General features: G+C 40.8%; 1 protein-coding gene across 2 annotated transcripts; it reads left to right on the top strand.

Moving 5' to 3' along the window:
• Positions 1-1066: 1066 nt before the first annotated feature.
• On the top strand, positions 1067-9472 carry LOC121924665 (C-factor-like). 2 transcript variants are annotated; one of them, XM_042455981.1, is made up of 4 exons: positions 1067-1678; positions 3428-3605; positions 7982-8066; positions 9068-9202. In XM_042455981.1, the coding sequence occupies exons 1-4, from the start codon at positions 1355-1357 to the stop codon at positions 9084-9086; spliced, it is 606 nt and encodes a 201-aa protein (XP_042311915.1). In that variant the 5' UTR covers positions 1067-1354; the 3' UTR covers positions 9087-9202. The 2 variants fall into 2 exon arrangements, with proteins under 2 accessions (XP_042311915.1, XP_042311914.1); XM_042455980.1 differs by lacking the exon at positions 7982-8066 and having other exon boundaries at positions 9068-9472.
• The last annotated feature ends 9324 nt before the right edge of the window (positions 9473-18796 follow it).

Below are 18796 nucleotides of genomic sequence, written 5' to 3'. Positions count from 1 at the left end.
TTTCTGTCCTTATTTAAGATAGTATAGGTAGCAAAGTTTGGGAACCATAGTAGAGGTTGGGTTATTTGTGGATTTTTGGATAAACTCCACCTTGGAAAAACTGCTTGGACCTGAGATTTCTTAGATTTTGCTGGTTGGAGGATTTGGGGAATTGTAGTCCAACAAAGCAATTTTAAAAAATCCTGAAGTTGCACTGCTGTTTGCTAAAGTGCTACAAGTCTCTTGGTTTAATGGGAAGTGTGGGGTTTTTTTTACAAGCAAGCAGCAGACTACAAGTCCCGACATGCTTTGTAATAAGTACCAAAAGCTAGGTAACGCCCATGTAACTTTTGTAATTGTTTTTCTATCCGGGCACCATCTTGGGGAAACCCCTGCTGACCTTCTCTGTTGGTCTCAGGAGGACTCCTCCTCTGCATTTGCAAAGACAGAAAGAAAAAGGTACCGTTTCACAGCTAAAGCTCCAGGGCAGGAAAGGCCATTCAGTGCAGGCTGTATCTAGTTGTGGAGGGTAAGGATCCTGCATCAGAACCCGTCTGATCTTGGAAGCTAAGCAGGGTCAGCCCTGGTTGGTGCTTGGATGGGAGACTACCAAGGGATCCCAGGTGCTGTGGGCTCTATTGCAGAAGAAGGAACTGGCAGAACTACCTCTGAGGATTCCTTGCCTAAGAAAACCCTATGAAATTATCCATCAAATCCTGCCTGATCTTGGAAGCTAAGCAGGGTCAGCCCTGGTTAGTGCTTGGATGGGAGACTGCCAAAAATACCAGGTGCTGGAGGCTATATTGCAGAAGAAATGATTTGCAAAAGCACCTTTGAGGATTCCTTGCCTAAGAAAACCCTATAAAATTCATGAAACCCACAAGTCTGCCTGTGACTTGAAGGCACGGACCTCAAAGGCACCAGACTCCCTCTGATTTTGGAAGCTAAGCAGTGTTGGCCCAGAGTAGTACTTGGATGGAAGACCATTGACAAATACCAGGTGCTGCAGGCCATATTTCAGGGGAAGGAACTGGCAAAACCACCTCTGAGCATATCTTGCCTAAGAAAACTCTCTGAAATTCATGGGGTTGCCCTAAATCAGCAGGTGACTTGAAAGCACATGCAGAGGGCTTAAATACATCAAAGGTACCAGATCCCATCTGATCTTGGAAGCTAAGCCTTGACTGGTTCTTGGATGGGAGACCGCCAAATAATACCAAGCTATATTGCAAAAGAAGGAACTGGCAAAACCACCTCTAAGGATTGCCTAAGAAAACCCTGTGAAATTCAAGCTGACAGAAGACCTGCACCCACTGAACTCAAGGGGGATTTGCTCTGAGCACTACACCTGTGGAGGGCTGGGAATAAGGGAAGCATGGCAGCAATAGCCCTGGTCCAGGGCGCCAGCCGAGGACTCGGCCTGCAATTCTGCAAACACATTTTAACTTCTTCGAAAGAGGCCACGGTGATTGCCACTTGCAGGAGACCTGCCCAGGCTGGAGCTTTGCAAGCCTTGCTGGCGGAGTTTCCTCAGAACTTGGCTCTCTACCAACTGGACACCATGCAGGAGGCCGAGGTCCAACAAGCCGCTGAGGCAGTGGCCAAAGACTATGGACGGTTGGACCTTCTTCTCAATTGTGGAGCCATGTTGCATCCGAGCGGCCGAGGAGAGACCAGCTTGCGTGATGTCTCTGCAGAGGTCTGGAAACATACACACACAAGGTGGTTTTCAACTTATGGCAACCCTAAGTCGAACCTATCCTGGGGTTTCCTTGGCAATATTTGTTCAGAAAAGGTTTGCCATGGCCTTCCCCCGAGGCTGAGACAGTGTGAGTTACCCAAGGTCATTCATTGGGTATCATGGCTGAGCAGGAATCGAACCCTGGTCCCCAGAGTCATAGTCCAAAACAAACCCGTACACCACACTGGCCCTTAGTGCACATAAACACACACACACCTACTTTTTTCTCAGATATTTCTGTTGCATGCTGATTGGGGAATAAATGCTGTGGGTTTCTGTCCTGGCAAATGTAGTGGTTTAAGTGTCGGATTATGACTCTGGAAACCCGGGTTCGATTCCTGCTCGGCCATGGAAACCCATGGAGTGACCTTGGGTGAATCATATCTCTCAGCCTCAGGGGAAGGCAAGGGCAAACCTCTTCTGAACAACTCTAGCCAAGATAACCCCATGACAGATTTGCCTTAGGGTTACCATAAATCAGAAAGGACTTGAAGGCACACAATAACAACAACAAGCATGTGATAGGATGGCTGTTGTGGCAAAAGGCTTTTGTGGCAGCAGGACCCATGAAATCCGGAGCCATTTCAAGCTGCATAATTATGGCACTACAATTCTGCTTGTAGCCCCTAGAATATTGGGATTTGTTGTTTAAAGGCTGCTGCCACAGTGCATAATTAATGCAATTTGACACTGCTTTAATTGTCATGACACCATCCTATGGAATCACAGAACTTGTAGTTTTGTTGAGGGTCCAGTGCTTTCTGTCAGAGAAGCTGACAAAGCTACAAATCACAGGATTCCATAGCATTGAGTTGTGGCAGTTAAAGTGGTGTTAGACTGCATTAATTCTGCAGTGTAGATGCAGCCAGGGAAAGAAACTAGAGCTCTATGGCTGAGAATTCTAAGTATGTCTCCATCTTCCCTAAATTGCAAAATTTCACAGGATTTAACAATGGCAATTGAAAGGGCATCACAGAGCCATAACTGGGCACCAGATGTAAGCAGGATGCTATCCGAAGCAAGAGGTTTCTTTTCAGCATTGAGGGCTCCTGTAAGGGCAACACTGTGTCTGAGTATGTGCAGAGTGCCCCTTCAGGAAGTGAAGCCATCTTCTCAGATGAGCAGAGAGGTTTTCTGGCCCCAGCCTTTCTCTTCTTTAATAGAGAAATCTATGCATAGAGTACAATTAAGTAGGGATCTTCTTCTGGAGAGTATCATTAAAAAGGAGCCAAGATAAAGTAGTGAGTAAAAGATTAACCATTAAGAAAGCCTCACGTTCAGTTCTGTCATGGTCTTAGGAAAATTACTTTCTGATCCTCAGCCATCTCTCCTGTGATATGGGAATATTAACACATACCTACATTATAACATTGTTATAGGAATTACAGCAAGAAAATATTAACTGCTTTTGAAGCACAGGTTGAATATCCCTAATCCAGAACTCCAAAATCCACAATTGTGTCATTATCCCAGCCACCAATGTTTTGGATTTTGGAATATTTCAAATTTCAGAAATCTGATAAGGGAGATCCAACCTGTATTTTTATTTTTATTTTATTTTTTAGTATCTATATAGTTAATCTTGTCAGCTACAGTATTTTGAGTCCCGATAGTGGGAGAAAGGCTTTATAAATTTCTTTATAGTTTATTTCACCATTATTTTTGCTGTCTTTTCAATTTATCATCTTCATTTATTGTTCAATCTAGGGCCTTTCTATAACACTGGCAACAAACTCTATAGGCCCCTTATTGGTGGCTAAACATTTTGCTCCATTGCTGCTGAATGGAACAGGAGCATTTGGACGACAGAATATTGATCCAGACAAAAAGCATCAGGCTCTCCTTGTGAACATGACAGCCAAAGTTGGCTCCATAGGAGATAATGGTAAGAATTATATACTCACATGATCATTATGTCGACAACCCAGGTATTTGTTGTGTAGTCACGATATTTGTAACCTGATAATTTCTCCTGTCCCCAACTGAGCTGTATCTAATGAATGGCCTGTTTTCCCTTTTACTCTGTCTTGGACATCCACCCTGTTTGCAAAGTTGATGTAATTCCATGCAAAACTGCCTGAACATCTGAATGTTCCTTTGGTAATTTAATGAATTATCTTGTACTGTAGGCATAAAGAATTGACTACAAAATTACAGTCATAAGGTTATCACCATATTGATCCCAAGTATAGCCAGATTAATTATTCCAGTTTTTTGTTATCTTTCAGTGGTTAAAACATGTCTGCTCAGAACTCAGGCTAGTTCTTTAAAAACTATTTTTTGGATGATAACTCTCAGAATGCATTAGCTGAGCTTTTTCAAATTGTCCTGTTAAGTTCAATAGAGCTCATTCCCAGGCAAATGATTGTAAGACTGCAATGTTAAAACATTAATCACATAAAAAGCAAGTGGTTAAAGTTAATGATGATGATTATTACGGTATGGTGGGGTAGAACTCCATAAAGATTTCATTAGTTTAAACCAGTTTAGAAGCATTTGTATTTTACTGCAGTTGAAACTTCTTTCAATTACTTGTACATGGCAGCCTGTTCACATGTAAGTGTTGGCTGTTTAGTTTTCTGTGTCATCCTTGCACAAAGAAACCTCTGTAAAAATCCAGCTATGTACGGATGAACTTGTCGTAATGTTGTTTCCAGGAAAGGTTGCTGTATAGTACAAGCACACAATGGAGCGACAGGTCCAAAACACATTGCAGAAATAATCCAGTTTGAGACAGCTTTAACTTCCATGGCTCAGTGCTAGGGAATTCTGGGAACTGTAGTTTTGTGAGACATTTAGCCTTATCTGTCAGAGAGATCTGATGCCACAATAAACTACAATTCCCAGGATTCCCTAGCATTGAGCCAGAGCAGTTAAAGCAGTTTCAAACTGGATTATTTCTGCAGTGTGTTTTGGACCATACTGTCCAGAAGCCCTTTCACAATTAAAAGTACAATGATTCCATTATATATAACTGCTATAGTTCCATCCTGTGGAATCCTGGTGTTTGTAGTTTTGGGAGACGCATTTTGAATTCCCAACCACAGAGCACCTCTGCTGCCTCACCAAACTGATCCCCCCAAAAAGAATCTGCAAAAAAAAAATCATCCCTTGGGACACCCAAAGAACTATACCCTCTGGACAGCATTTTGTAGCATTTTGTGGGCACCCACCTGCATCCCACAGGCTCCATTTGACCCATTCCTCATATTACAGAAACATTTTGAGGTCAAACCTTATTAGAATTCCTTGTGCGAAACAGCCACACCAAATATTTTAAGTTCAAACATGTACATTTCCCCTCTTTTAGTTCGAATGTAATATTCCATTCTGGTCTCGTCATGTCAAGAGTGCACTTTAGGTTATTAGCCAAAGACATTTGAAATGAATACTGCTTGTAGGGCAGTGCCCCCTAACGGTCATTACAATTTTAATTTATCTTTTGTTTTGTTGTTGTGTGCCTTCAAGTCTCTTCTGACTGATGGCAACCTTAAGGCAACCCTATCACAGGGTTTTCTTGGCAAGATTTGTTCAGAGGTTTGCCTTTGCCTTCCCCTGAGGCTGAGAGCATGTGACTTGCCCAAAGTCATCCAGTGGGTTTCACGGTCAAGCTGAGAATCAAACCCTGGTCTTGTAGTCCGACACTGAAACCACTTACACTACACTGGCTCCTTATATGATGCTAAATTCAGCTTCTTGGGCCTGTGGGCCATAATTAAAAACTGAATGATTGTCTTTGGGGTACTAGTGTGAGAATCTTTTGGCCAGGTACAAGCCTCCTGTACTATTAGATGGTTCCTGCATTCAATTTTATGCTGTCCCTCTCTTCAGTAATTGTAATCTCTGTTTGCAGATCTTGGATTCACTCTAGGGGAGAAGAGAAGGTCTTGATCCATAGACTGAATCATGGAAATGTTCAGAGCATCTCCCAATCATTGATCAGGACCTTTGTCCTTAGCACCTTTGTCACTCACATGTGTGCACACAATTTCCAAACTTAAGAGATAGTCAAGAACATTTCTGTCTAGAACTTTGCAGTTACTGTTTAGTTTTTAGAGCAGTACTTAAAAAGATGCTTGTTATTACTGTTACTTTTTCAGGTTTTTTAAATGTTAAAAACAGAGCATGGCTCCAAATCTTCCAAAACATAACAAATGTAAAATTTTAGGAGATTATTCAAAGTAATGGCATTGCCAGTCACTGTGTTACTTTCAAAAAGAAACTGCATTGGTTGTACCCCGAAGTAATGTATTACCGGTAATCAGTGGAATCCTGTATGAGTATTACATACTACATATTATAGTAACTGTGGTACTGAATAGTGGAGTCCATAGGGACCACACCTCTCTCTGCCAAACCCCCCTTACCAGTAACCAGCCACTAGGATCAACAGTCCTTGCATAGTCCCTAAATTAGGGGCTTTATAGGCATCATGAATATGTAGCCATTACAAATGCATAGATTATGTATTAATAATTGCCCGACAGGCTTCCGGTCAATGTTTTTGTGACACATTACTTTTAAGATGTGGGTGTATCCTCATTGTACTGCATTCCCAAGACTCTTATGAGGACCCTTAAAACACAATGTAAGTGAGAAGGACAGTGTTTTAACTCGTCTTCTCCAAAATCAGAAACAGGATAGGGGTGCATCCAAACACGGCAGTGAACAACATAAATGGGGGTGAGGGAACACCTCTAGCAAGGATTAGCTAGTTTGCAAACCAGGATGACTCTCAATATTTTGATGAGTCTCAATATTTTGTTCAAGCAGGAAGCCACAGAAATCACAGCAGACCACAAAAATCACAGCGAATGTAGGTGAGGTTCATCACAGCTAGTACAAAATTAGAGGTGGTGATTAGCTTTTTGCCTGGTTGACTCATACTCTCAGGGAATGAATTAACAAACTTAAAAGTGACTGTAAAATTGACAACTGTTGGATGTTTTCCCCAAAAAAATCTATATTGAGATGGCTGTTGCTAGCATCCTCAGGATATTTAAATGAAGACCATGTTATAAGGCTCTTATGAGACACAAAATGTGCCCTATTGTTTTCTTTTCCTAAAATTTACTTGGCTTCAACTGGGGTGGTTTTTTTTTATTCTTGTAAAGTCATTCTTTTTCTGACTTTTTTCTTGTCATATGAGTACAGTATATGTGATTTACATGCAGCATGTGCTTATGGTGTCTTTGCTTGTTAGTTAGTTTATTTATTTCTTAAATCACTTTATGACCCACCCACCCCCACCTTTTGAGGGTAAAACATTCACAAAGGAGATTGACGCTTATTGGAAAATCCAGATAATTGATCCGACCATAAAAATAAGTACAGTATTCAGTGTATCATTAAAATGAGAAGGCAGCAGTAAATAAAGCCTGGATTTTTAAAGTAGTCCCCCCTTATCATTTTCCAGAAATACAATGATCCTGAACATGGTAATGCTGATCAAAAGAACCAGATTTATTCAACCCCATTCTTACAGAGCAGGGGTAAGAAGTTGGGGAGAGAGCTATTTTCAAATTCATGCCTTCCTCAGCATCACACCAAAAAAGTGATGTTTGGAAGTCGGTGAAGGAGCCAAGCACTACATTTGTGGATTATAGGAGTATGTTTGGGGCAGGCAGGAACAGAAAACTCTCCCCCCCCCCCAAATGGAGGTGTTTGGGGGCTTTGTGGCATGCAGGGGACCTCAAGGGCCACAGAAGTGAAGTTCAGGCATGTATGTGGTCCAGGGGCTAAACTTTGTCACCCATTGCTATAGATATGCTTCTGCATGGTTAGTATATGCTTGTGTATAAGTCTAGAAATTTTAGTAAAAGAACCTAGGTCAACTTACCCAGGTCAGTATAAGTACTTTACCTTAATTCTTATTTTAAAAAGGGAGAGAGAGAAAGAACTATCCCCTTCTCTGAGTAGGGTGGCGAAAGGCAAGAGCTTAGCCTGTCCCAGGGAGCACCTAAAAGAAGCATCAACCCCTTCTACTCTCTCTGACCCAGTGCTGCTTCTGACCTTTTTGAATGCCTGGGCAGTAAAATGGATGCGGTGGCATCTCTTTGGCACTTCATCTCAAAGGGGCATCAAGAGGAATTGGGATTTGAAGGTTTTGAATAAGACATCTGTTTATGCTTGTCAGCTTTTCTGGGTTAAAATCAAGCAAAGCTATCACATTAAAGTTAAATGTGATATTCACTGCTAACATAGTCAATACTTTCTTTGCATTTCCTTTGAATCCTTTTTAACATGTGGTTGTTTTCTTAGCCCGACCCTTGCCTGATCACTTCCCACCCACATCGCACAGCCACCATTTTACTATAGTTTCCGCCTCATCTATCCATCCATTAGGGTGAGCACAAACAGTTCTGCCTGCTGGAATTTTTTAAGTTCTTCGGCATTGTTTTTCTTTGCTTGTCCTTTACATCCTTAGTTACATGCCCTTAAGTTTTACCCTCGACTTATCAATGGGTCATATCAAAATCCATAATTTTGGCCCACAAATGCTCGATCTATACATGAGAACAACTTCTACTTGTGTATACTGTATATAGTACTGTAGTTGCTTCCACTAAAATTAATTTGAAAATGATCAGAGGTGGCAGAACGACCCTCCACAAAGATAATGTGCTCTTCCCCGGACACCTTTCCACAATTAGCTAGCATATCTCACTGGAGTAAGGTACAGGCAAATAGTTTTAAAAAACAGAATTAGTATAATTTGTGGACAAAGTTCTGATTTCCATTCTGTATTTTTGGAGGCGGTTGTCTGAAATATTTACTCTTCCCCTGAAACGTAATATTTGAATTAACTTGCAGGCAGATTATTCTAAACATATAGCAGACAGATACCTGTACAAAAGAATAAAGACTGGCTGCACATATCTTTATGTTGCTACTTTTCTCTTGGTAATGGTCTGTATCTTAGGCTTGGATTTTTACATAGGTTTTTGAATTTCACCTTTACCATTGCTCACTACATTTGTTCCTTGGACCTGGGGATATTATACAAACTCCCTAAGATTTCAAAATGGCGCCATGCCCATATAAACAATCATTAAGGAATTAATTTCTTTGAAAGATTTACATTAGCAAGGACCACAGTATTTATTAGCAGTCAAACTAATGATAATTACCGTCGCAATGGGGAGCTCAGAGGCATGACCATATTTCTCTAATGGCATTCAGCATAATGGAGTTCATTACCAGCCTACTCATAATGTTTCTGCCTAGTTATTACTCTGATATTGCACTGGAGTAAATCCAGATGTTGCAAGCAAATATGTTTTTTGTGATTCTGCAGAGATGCTATACAAGTTGAACCTGTTTACCAGCTTCTGCTTTGTTTTTCAGTCTTAGGTGGATGGTATAGCTACCGGATGTCTAAAGCAGCTTTGAATATGGCCATGAAGAATCTCAGCATTGAACTCAGGAGGGGAAAAGCTAAAGTAGTGTGTGTTTCCTTGCATCCAGGGACTGTGGACACTGATCTATCCAAACCTTACCATAAGAATGTGCCCAAGGGCAAGCTCTTTTCTCCAGAATACTCTGTTAATTGTCTCATGCATATTATAGACAATCTTGATATGGAGCAAACAGGGAAGTTTTTTGCTTGGGATGGTTCAGAACTACCATGGTAATTAAGTCTCCCTTATCCAGAATTCCAAAATCAAAATACTCTCCAAACCAAAACATTTTTCATGGGTGACTGAGATTATTATTATTATTATTATTATTATTATTATTATTATTATTATTATTAACCTTTATTTATGAAGCGCTGTAAATTTACACAGCGCTGTACATGCAATCTTTTTAGTTAGATGGTTCCCTGCCCTCGGGCTTACAATCTAAAAAGACATGACACAGAAGGAGAAGGGAGTGGTGGCGGGAAAGGGTAAGAGGTCCAGCAGTTCCTCTCTACCTCCGAGGCCTGGACCAAGGCAGATGGACTGGAGGGAGGGCTTGGCTTCAAAATGGAAGGTTAATCATTTTCCAGGGAAAATACATACTCTCAAGTAGGATAATACATATACAATACATAGTAATACAGGAAATGGATCGATAAACAGGCAACAAAAGAACATCAGATAGTAAATGACAATTATGCAATGCCTGGGAAGGCTTCTCTGAACAGGATGGTTTTCAACTCCGTTTTGAAGCTGGTTAAAGAAGTGATGGCTCTTGTTTGTGGGGGAAGAAGGTTCCAGGAGTGAGGGGCAGCAAATGAAAAGGGGCGAATCCGGGATGGGGCAGAGGAAATCCTGGGCTGAGACAGGAACCCTTGACTACCAGAACGGAGGGCCCTGGTGGGAAGGTGAGGAGAAAGAAGGTCTGATAAGTAAGGAGGGGCCAGTCCATGGAGGGCTTTGAATGTCGACAGCAGGAGCTTATACTGAATGCGGAAAGGGAGAGGGAGCCAGTGAAGGGATGCCAACACAGGAGAGATGTGGTCAGAGCGGTGGGTGGAAGTGATAATGCGTGCAGCTGAACGCTGAACAGAGATTAAAGGACGGAGGTGAGAAAGAGGAAGCCCAGCCAGGAAGACGTTACAGTAATCCAGTCGTGAGATCACTAGGGCATGGACCAGGATCTTGGCAGTAGAGGCGGAGAGGAAACATGTCCATGAAACATGGACAAAATTATTTAAAATATTATATAAAATTACCTTCAGGCTGTGTGTATAGGGTGTATATGAAACATAAATGAATTATGTGTTTAGACTTGGGTCCCATGTCCAAGATATCTCATTATTTACATATGTACAGGCAAACATTTCAGATAAGGGATGCACAGCCTTTAACAATTCCCTTGCAATTTTAAGTGTTTCTTCAAAAACAGACATTCTGTTCAACAGAACTCAGTCCATGTTATTCCATGTCCACTTACAGCTTGGTAAGAATATTTTTAACATTAAAACACCCATGTAAAGGAAGGGCATGCAACTTGTTTAATGGGTTAATTGCTGTTCCTGAAGGCTTCCAAAAGTGAGGAGTTCCACTTTGCTGAAAAGAGAGAGAGAGAGATTCTGTTGGGTCAGGGGGCAAGTAATTCCCAACTCTGGTGTCAAGAACTACAGTTTTAAGAGGCTTACTGAGAATATTGCTTGTGTTCTGAAAGGCCTAGAAATAGGGAAACACTTCCCACATTATCTTTTCTCATGTTATGAAAGCTGCTCTTTATATATTTATCTGATTTATATCTCGGTTCTCTCCCCTTAAGGGGTGGGTTGCAATAAAATATCATAAATGCATAAAAGAGTAAATATATAAATAAATAAATGCATAATTCCAAAATTGATCTGTAGCTGTGATCCTGCCACTGGCATCTTATTGTAGGCCAGGGATGGGGAACCTGTGGTTTTCCAGGTGTTGTTTAACAACTGCCATCATCCTTTATTATTGATCTTGTTGGCTGGGGCTGATGGGAGTTACTGAAGACAGCTGAAGGGTCCTTGAAAAAGGGGGCTAATGAGAGATTAAGATGCAGCGTGAAATGATCAGTTTCCAGAATAAATAGAGAGGGCATGGAGACATTCTGCATGTCATAGTAAGAGTTGCTTAGATCAAGGAACCAAGCCTGGGATGACAGTTTACAGTGCCATTCAGGCTGCTATTGCTTTGATTCCCTTTGCTGACTTACATTAGCATGATCAAATTATTTTGTCAGGGTTGTATATGAATTTTTCACAAACCTAATCCAAATTTTGCTTCAAGAAAATTAAATTCGTATAGATCGATGCCAAATGACACATATCTGCTTCCTTTGAAATATATCCAGACAGCTTCAATCCCTATAAAATGTGGCAACTGGACTGCTAACTAGGCCAATCTCTCTGAACCATATTATGCCACTATTAAAAGATCTGCAGTGGCTGCCAGTTGTTTTCTGACATCAAAGTTTCACTTTTAAAACCCTAAGTGGCTTGGGTGGGTGGAAGACAAATCTTTGACTCTTCAAATGTTTCTAAGTTCCCACAGTCTCTTCTTAACCATGATGCAGGACCTTTCTAACCCACTTAGCTAAATGTCCAAATGTTAAGATCTGCAGGAGAGGACCTTCTGAGGGTTCACTTGATGAGTATCCATGAGAAGGACCACCCTCCCGTGTCACCCCCAAATAATGGAATCCATTCCTACACTAAGCTCTAATCAAACCCCAGTCTCTCCACTTTTGTGAAGGCACATCTTTTTAATTTGTTTCTTTCTGTTATATTTCATTGTTGAGTTTTATGTGTGTATTGTGTTTGACATGTTGTGCACTCCTTGGTAGCTTTGGGGGAAAGGAAGTAAGAAAATAAATACTTTTTCAGCATTCTTTAGCTGCTATTCAAAAAAACAAGAGTAGACCAGCTGATTGTTTCTGAAAGTCCTACAAGGAAGTGATTGTGATTCCCCCATAACAGAATTCTCCCTTCAGCAAAGCACTTGATCTGCCTTTGGTTGTTCACTTATGGCTTGTTTCAGGGTGGCACAAAAAGGGAAGTAATTTCTGCTGCACAGAATTAAGAAAGCCTTTCAACATAGCTGCAGTTGGATCATATGGTATTTCTCCATCTTTTCCCCATTTCACACCTGATGAGAATGATAGACATGGTGCAATACCTACCATAGACATGAACAATACTGATGTAATGAGAAGAGGCTCTGACATAAGCTGATGTACTTCTCATTGCATCAAGTCTTCTTCTCAGCCACCTCCCTATGAACTCTATCTAGCAGGAGAAAAATTAAACAAGTGGTGACACAGGAGAAGATCCTCCTTGCCCATGACCATCAAGGACTGCAAACAGTGGACCCTTCCAAAACCATCTGGCTGGCAACTCTTATTGGTCAAAAGCCAAAGTACATCACAGGACATTACACGTGCATGTTCACAAACATGGGGCAATCTTCTGATGCACTGGGAGAAAGAAAGCATGACAAATACGTACAGCACATGGTGGAGGAGAAACATTTTATTACATGTTATTAGTGGAACTTATGCCTAACTTTCTTTTAATCCCCCCCAACAGTTGTAATCAAAAAGCTGATGAAACCTTCTAAAACCAATAAGCCAGAATTATAGGTTTAAAAAAATAAACTGCAAATGCTGCTACAATACTTGCTTAAAAGGCTCTGCGGTAATGACAGACTTGCAAATTATCTGTGACTTTGTTGCTTTTAGCAGGAAGAAATGTCTCCCAATTAAGAGTCTCTCAAAAAAAGTTATTTACAAAATTCGATGATGATGATGATGATGATGATGATTAATCTAAAAGAGGAAGCCTGACTGTGTGGCTATAAAGATCTGATCTATTTCTTGATATATAAAAACAGTAAGGAATATAGTTCCTTTATGATTAGTGTAGAACCGTTGGCCTTTCAGATGTTTTAGTCTTCAGATCTCAGAAGCCCTAGGATTTGTAATTCAAAACTGCATAATTTATGAAATAAAAAAATTATTATCCTTTTCAGGCAAATGTTGCCAAGATCATCAATAAAAAGCGGAAAGGCAATTCCCTGCAAAAAGCCAAGAAGAAAGCTGCACAATGGTCCAGAAAAACTTCCCAGGCAGCACATTGCCATCTGCCACAAATCAATAACTTGCATAAAGACCAGGCCAAACCATGATGCAGCAGCCATAAAATAAGCACTGACCAGCCAGACTAAAGGCATGATGAGAGAGTAGCCATGATTGGTTATTCAGGAGAGATCATCAAAGGAGCTTAAGGATGCATCTACATTATAAGTGCTGTAGTTCCATCCTATTGAATCCTGGGATATATAATTTTACAAGATCTTTAGCCTTTTCTGCCAAAATGTGCTTTTCGTAGAATGGAGCCATTGCAGTTAAAGTAGTGTCAACCTGCATTGTTTCTACAGTGAAGCTGCACTTCACTCTCCACCTCTCATACTCTGGTAGTCAAACTCAGGAATACCTAAACCTTTAAGGAACAATATACAACATTACCTTGAGAGAACAAAAACTGGATGGAAATGTAGCATGGTTAAATGTAATTAGTCCAAATGCAGCAATCTATATTCAGAAGGAGGTGGGGGGGGGACCTTAAATGCACAGGTAAACTATGGGAGACACCTGGCTTTGCATATGGTACAGACCTTGGGAGTGTACTTGATCATAAGATAAACATGGATTAGCAGCATGAGACAGTTTCCATGCTCAAATGGAAACAATTTTGGGCTGAATTAATAGAACCATAATTCCCAGGTCATGCAAAGTAATATTTCCCCTTGGGCTGTGCTAGTCAAGTGGATTCATGTAGGGTGTAAACAAACAGGGCAGGAAACACAGTCAAATTGAAAACAAGTGCTATGAAGAAAGGTTGGAGAATATGGGTGTGTTCAGCCTGGAAGGGAAAGGCTGTAGGGAACATGATAATACTTGATGTTATCATAGAAATGAGCAAAGACTTCTACTTGACTGTCAGGAGAAATTAATAATAACAACAGGTACCCAACAATAGAATTAGTTAATGAAGAGGAAGAAAGGATCCGATTTGAAGTCTTCAAGGAAGCTGAATAGCCATTTGTTTGGGATGTTACATCTCTGGACATTCCATCTGTGGATTTCCTTCATCATGGACTACAGGGAGGGATATGAAAATGTTTGCATTTCTCTCTGTTTAATTTCTCCAAGTCCTCCCCTCCCTCCCCTGCATTTTCTTCTCATCCTTGTTTCAGATTAGTTTGTAAGACTTGGAAGAGACCCCAAGGGCCATCCAGTCCAACCCCTTGCCATGCAGGAGCTCACAATCAAAGCATCCACGACAGATGGCCATCCAGCCTCTGTTGAAAAACTTTCAAAGAGGGAGACTCCATCACACTCCAAGGAAGGGAGTTTCACAGTCAAACAGCTCTTACTGTCAGGAAATTCTTCCTTATGTTGACGTCGAATTTCTTTTCCTGTAGTTTGAATTCATTGCTCTGTGTCCTAGTCTCTGGAGCAGCAGAAAACAAGCTTGCTCCATCTTCAGTATGACATCCTTTCATATATTTAAAAGGGGCTCATCACCTTCTCTTCTTCATGCTAAGTATACCCAGTTCCCTAAGTGTCTTCTCATAAGGCATGGTTTCCAGTTCCTTCACCATTTTGGTCACCCTCCTCTGGACACGCTCCAGCTTGTCAACATCCTTTTTGAATTCTGATGCCCAGAACTGGACACAGTATTCCAGCTGAGGCCTGACCAAAGCAGAATAAAGTGATACTATTATTTTCCCCGATATAGACATTATACTACTGGTACAGCCTAGAACCTAATTGGCCTTTTTAGCTGCTGCATCACACTGATGACTCATGTTCAACATGTGGTCTACTAGGATTCTAGATCCCTTTCACATGTAGTCTTATTAAGCCAGGTGTTCCCCCATCCTATATCTGTGCATTTCATTGTTTCTGCCAAAGTGGAGTACCTTACATTTCTCCCGGACAGTTGAAGTTCATTTTGTTAGCTTTGGCCCAGCTTTCTAATCTGTTAAGGTCATTTTGAATTGTCTCCTCTGGGACATTAGCTATCCCTCCTAACTTGCTGTCATCTGCAAATTTGATAAGCAATCCCTTTTGTTCTATTATCCAAGTCATTGATAAAGATGTTGAATAGCACTGGGCTCAGGACAGAACCCTTTGCACTCCACCGGTCACTTCTTTCCAGGATGAAGAGGAACCATAGCTGAGCACCCTTTGGGTTCAGCCAGTCAACAAATTACAAATCCACTTATCAGGTGCATAGTCTATCCCACATTTTATAAGCTTGTTTGCATAGATAATTTTAAAAGCTCTTTCCTGGTCTCTACATTTCTTGATGTAGAATCCACCTAAAGCATAGATTCTCTCCCCCATTGACTAAAATGTGTTTGCGTATATTTTCAGTTGTGAATGTGCGCCTCTGTAGCTATCTGGATTTTATAAAGTGCATATTGTTCACATTTCATTCCTTTAAGGGCTGCCATAATTGTCCACTTTTACCAGGGACAAAATGTAGGACAAATTCAAGACCAAACTGTAGGGCAACTGCAGGACAAAACTCAGCTCAAAATGTAGGACATTTAAGGTCCACCATTTTTCTTCAATGTCCTACATTTTGGGCTGAGTTTTGTCCTGCAGTTGTCCTACAGTTTGGTCTTGAATTTGTTCCACATTTTGTCCCTGGTAAAAGTGGACAATTATGGCAACCCCTTAGGTTTCTTTTTGCAGTGAGTCAAGAAGTGCAGAAAGGCTGCTTTAGTCAAGATGGTAAAATTCAACAAAATTATTTTTTATCCCTACTTACAAGACTTCTTTCAGCTCTACTATTCATAATGTGATGCCCATCACACAGGGCCTCAGAAAGGCTGCAAAAATACTACCTTTTATTGTTGGGACTCTTTTTTCTTGTCCTCATCACTTATTTCCATACCAGAAAAGGTTTAATTTGTCAAGTGGTGGTGAAGGATATGGAATCATGGGGGGGGGGGGGGGGGAGGAGGACTTATCTTTTGTTTTGAAAGGTATTACAACAGTTCCTTAAAAGACTAATTTAACATGTTGAGAGACTAAAACCAGAAAGAAACAGTGATTCCTGGAGTATACATGCACTAGCAGTGAAAATAGATGTTCTTTTTGTCATGCTCTATGTGCTCTGCATTATGTTTTAACAGTCATTTGAGAAGGTGCATAAATGTTACTTGCTAAAATTGCTTTCCAAAACATGATGAACACTCCCTCCCTCGGTAACTGGCATTGCATAAGAATAACACACATGAAATGATCTGGGAAATATTTTTGGTTCATGGGTAATATGTTCCAAGTATATGTTGCACCTGTTATGCCTGTTTTGACCTAGCCTTCAGCTGGGAGGGGGAGTCCCAAACAATGTAGCATACAGTTTTGTACAATGTCTTTTGAAGCTTGTAAGGAGACAGCTGATGTCTTCGCTTGAGAGAACATGATTTATTCTATTTAGTAGCTCCACTGATATTTTTTCGATCTTAATTCTGAAAGAACTTCAGCATATTTTCTTAATATAGGTTCAACAATATTGTCTACATATTGTATTTTTTAGAAACTCAGAAAACTTCAGATTATTAATCCTCATGCACCAGGGCCGCCCATTTTTGTTCCACAAAGTCACATTTTATTGTGGAATCTACACTGAACTAGACCTACAATGCAGATATTCTACCACACTGTCAGCTATAAACAATGTCCCAAAATTTCATCCATTTCATCCAAATATGTTAATACTGTTTTGGTGAGTTCTGTGGGATGTAGGAAGATGTAGCCTTGGGTGCTCTTCTCGAAAATACAGGGTGTGACACATCCATCACCCAGGTCTGTCCTGCCCTGTGACCTTGGTGCCAGTTAGGCAGGAAAAAAGCTGTTGTTTTATTCATCATAACTCCCTACATGCCAAAGCCACGCTGCAGTCGTAAGGACTGGAGCGCAGCTTTGGTGCAGCTCCTGGCCTCTTAGGACACATGCATCATTGAAACAGTTTACCTCCAAAGTGACCCGAAGCAGATTTATTTTGGCCTGTATGTACGGGCCCTCTATTCCCCCCCTTTTTTACTCTGCCCTCAAAAGGCTGCTTTTGCAGAAATATCCCTAAACATACATACTACTGTACTCTGAAACATGTCTGAGGTCATCCTGTACACACAGCTTTGTGTTCCTTATAACCTTCTTAATATATACATCATGGACTTAGATAAATATATCTGTATATTAATATATGTGTACATGCACACACATCGGCATGTGGGAGTGTACAAGCTCATATTGTCAGTGATGATTCCTCTGAGAAGGATGGAGATGATTTGATGGATATTTCATACAGCCATTTCCCAAGCAGCAGGATACTACAGTGTGTGTACTCAGGGGTGGGCACAATGTGGGAGTTACAGTCCAATCATATTTAAAGGGTGACATAACTATATAACTACTTGGAAAGAATTTCTATGAGGGCACATCCATTAACCATCACATTCATTTCAGATCCTGATTTGGCACGTTGGAAATGTCCTGCTTTGACCTGGTCTTATTCAGAGCTAATCTGCTTCAGCTGTGGTCCTGAACCCAAGCTGAGATTTGAAAAGGTGTTTTCCCACTGAATAAGCCTCTCTTCTCCAATAAAACTTCCAACCAACCATTTAAAAAACCCTACTATGATCCCTACCATTTTTGTCAAAACTGGATTAAATTTACAAATTCAAGACCAAAACAAACTGCAGAAATAAACCAGTTTGAGACCACTTGGACTGCCCTGGCTCAGTGCTAGGAAATTCTGGGAACTAGTTTTGTGAGGCATTTAGCCTTCTCTAACAGAGAGCTCCAATGCCACAATAAACTAAAATTCCCAGCACTGAGCCAGGGCGGTTCAAGCGGTCTCAAACTGGAATATTTCTGCAGTGTGTTTTGGACCTCAGTTCCACATACTCACCCACCTCTCACATTGTACTGTCAAGTGAAAATGGCCAGGAATCAGGTAGTAATGAAGCCACTGATACAAACTACTGTTTTGTGATGAAGCAATATTTGCATAATTACTGCTCACAGTAAATCTTTAGTACTATAACATAACAAAATATGAAGTGAAGACTGGGGTGTATGGAGTTCGGAACTGTGTGGATACTACAGTCAATAAGGGAATGTGTGGTTAAGAGAGGTCCAGACAATTTGAAGTTTGGGATACAGGAGTGCTATTTACAAATGGTTCCTCCAATGAGGATAGAGGTGGCTAAGTTTTAATAACAGATTGGTCTCTTATCAAAGCAATCATTTATGTAAGGAATAGGCAATATGTGTCCTTCTAAATGTTATTGGACTGTAACTCTCAGCAGCCCACACTACTGGTTACACTGGCTAGCGCTAATGGAAATTTCAGTCCAGTTACACATAGAGACCTACAAGTTGCCTATCCTGGTTTTCACAATAGCCTTCTATATAAAGACCCTATAAATGGTGCCATGTGCAGGAAGGAAGAAAAATTTATTCAAAATCCACTTCATATTCATCCTTGGGGGTTAAGGCTGCATTCCTAACCATTTTGACGAGGCAATAAGACCCATCAAATTCAGTGTTACCCATGTCTGCATAAGCATGCTC

Source organism: Sceloporus undulatus, chromosome 3 (assembly GCF_019175285.1).
Source record: "Sceloporus undulatus isolate JIND9_A2432 ecotype Alabama chromosome 3, SceUnd_v1.1, whole genome shotgun sequence".
Taxonomy (NCBI): Eukaryota; Metazoa; Chordata; class Lepidosauria; order Squamata; family Phrynosomatidae; genus Sceloporus; species Sceloporus undulatus.
The sequence above is the reverse complement of the archived record's forward strand: the minus strand, read 5'-3'. Positions and strand labels throughout refer to the sequence as shown.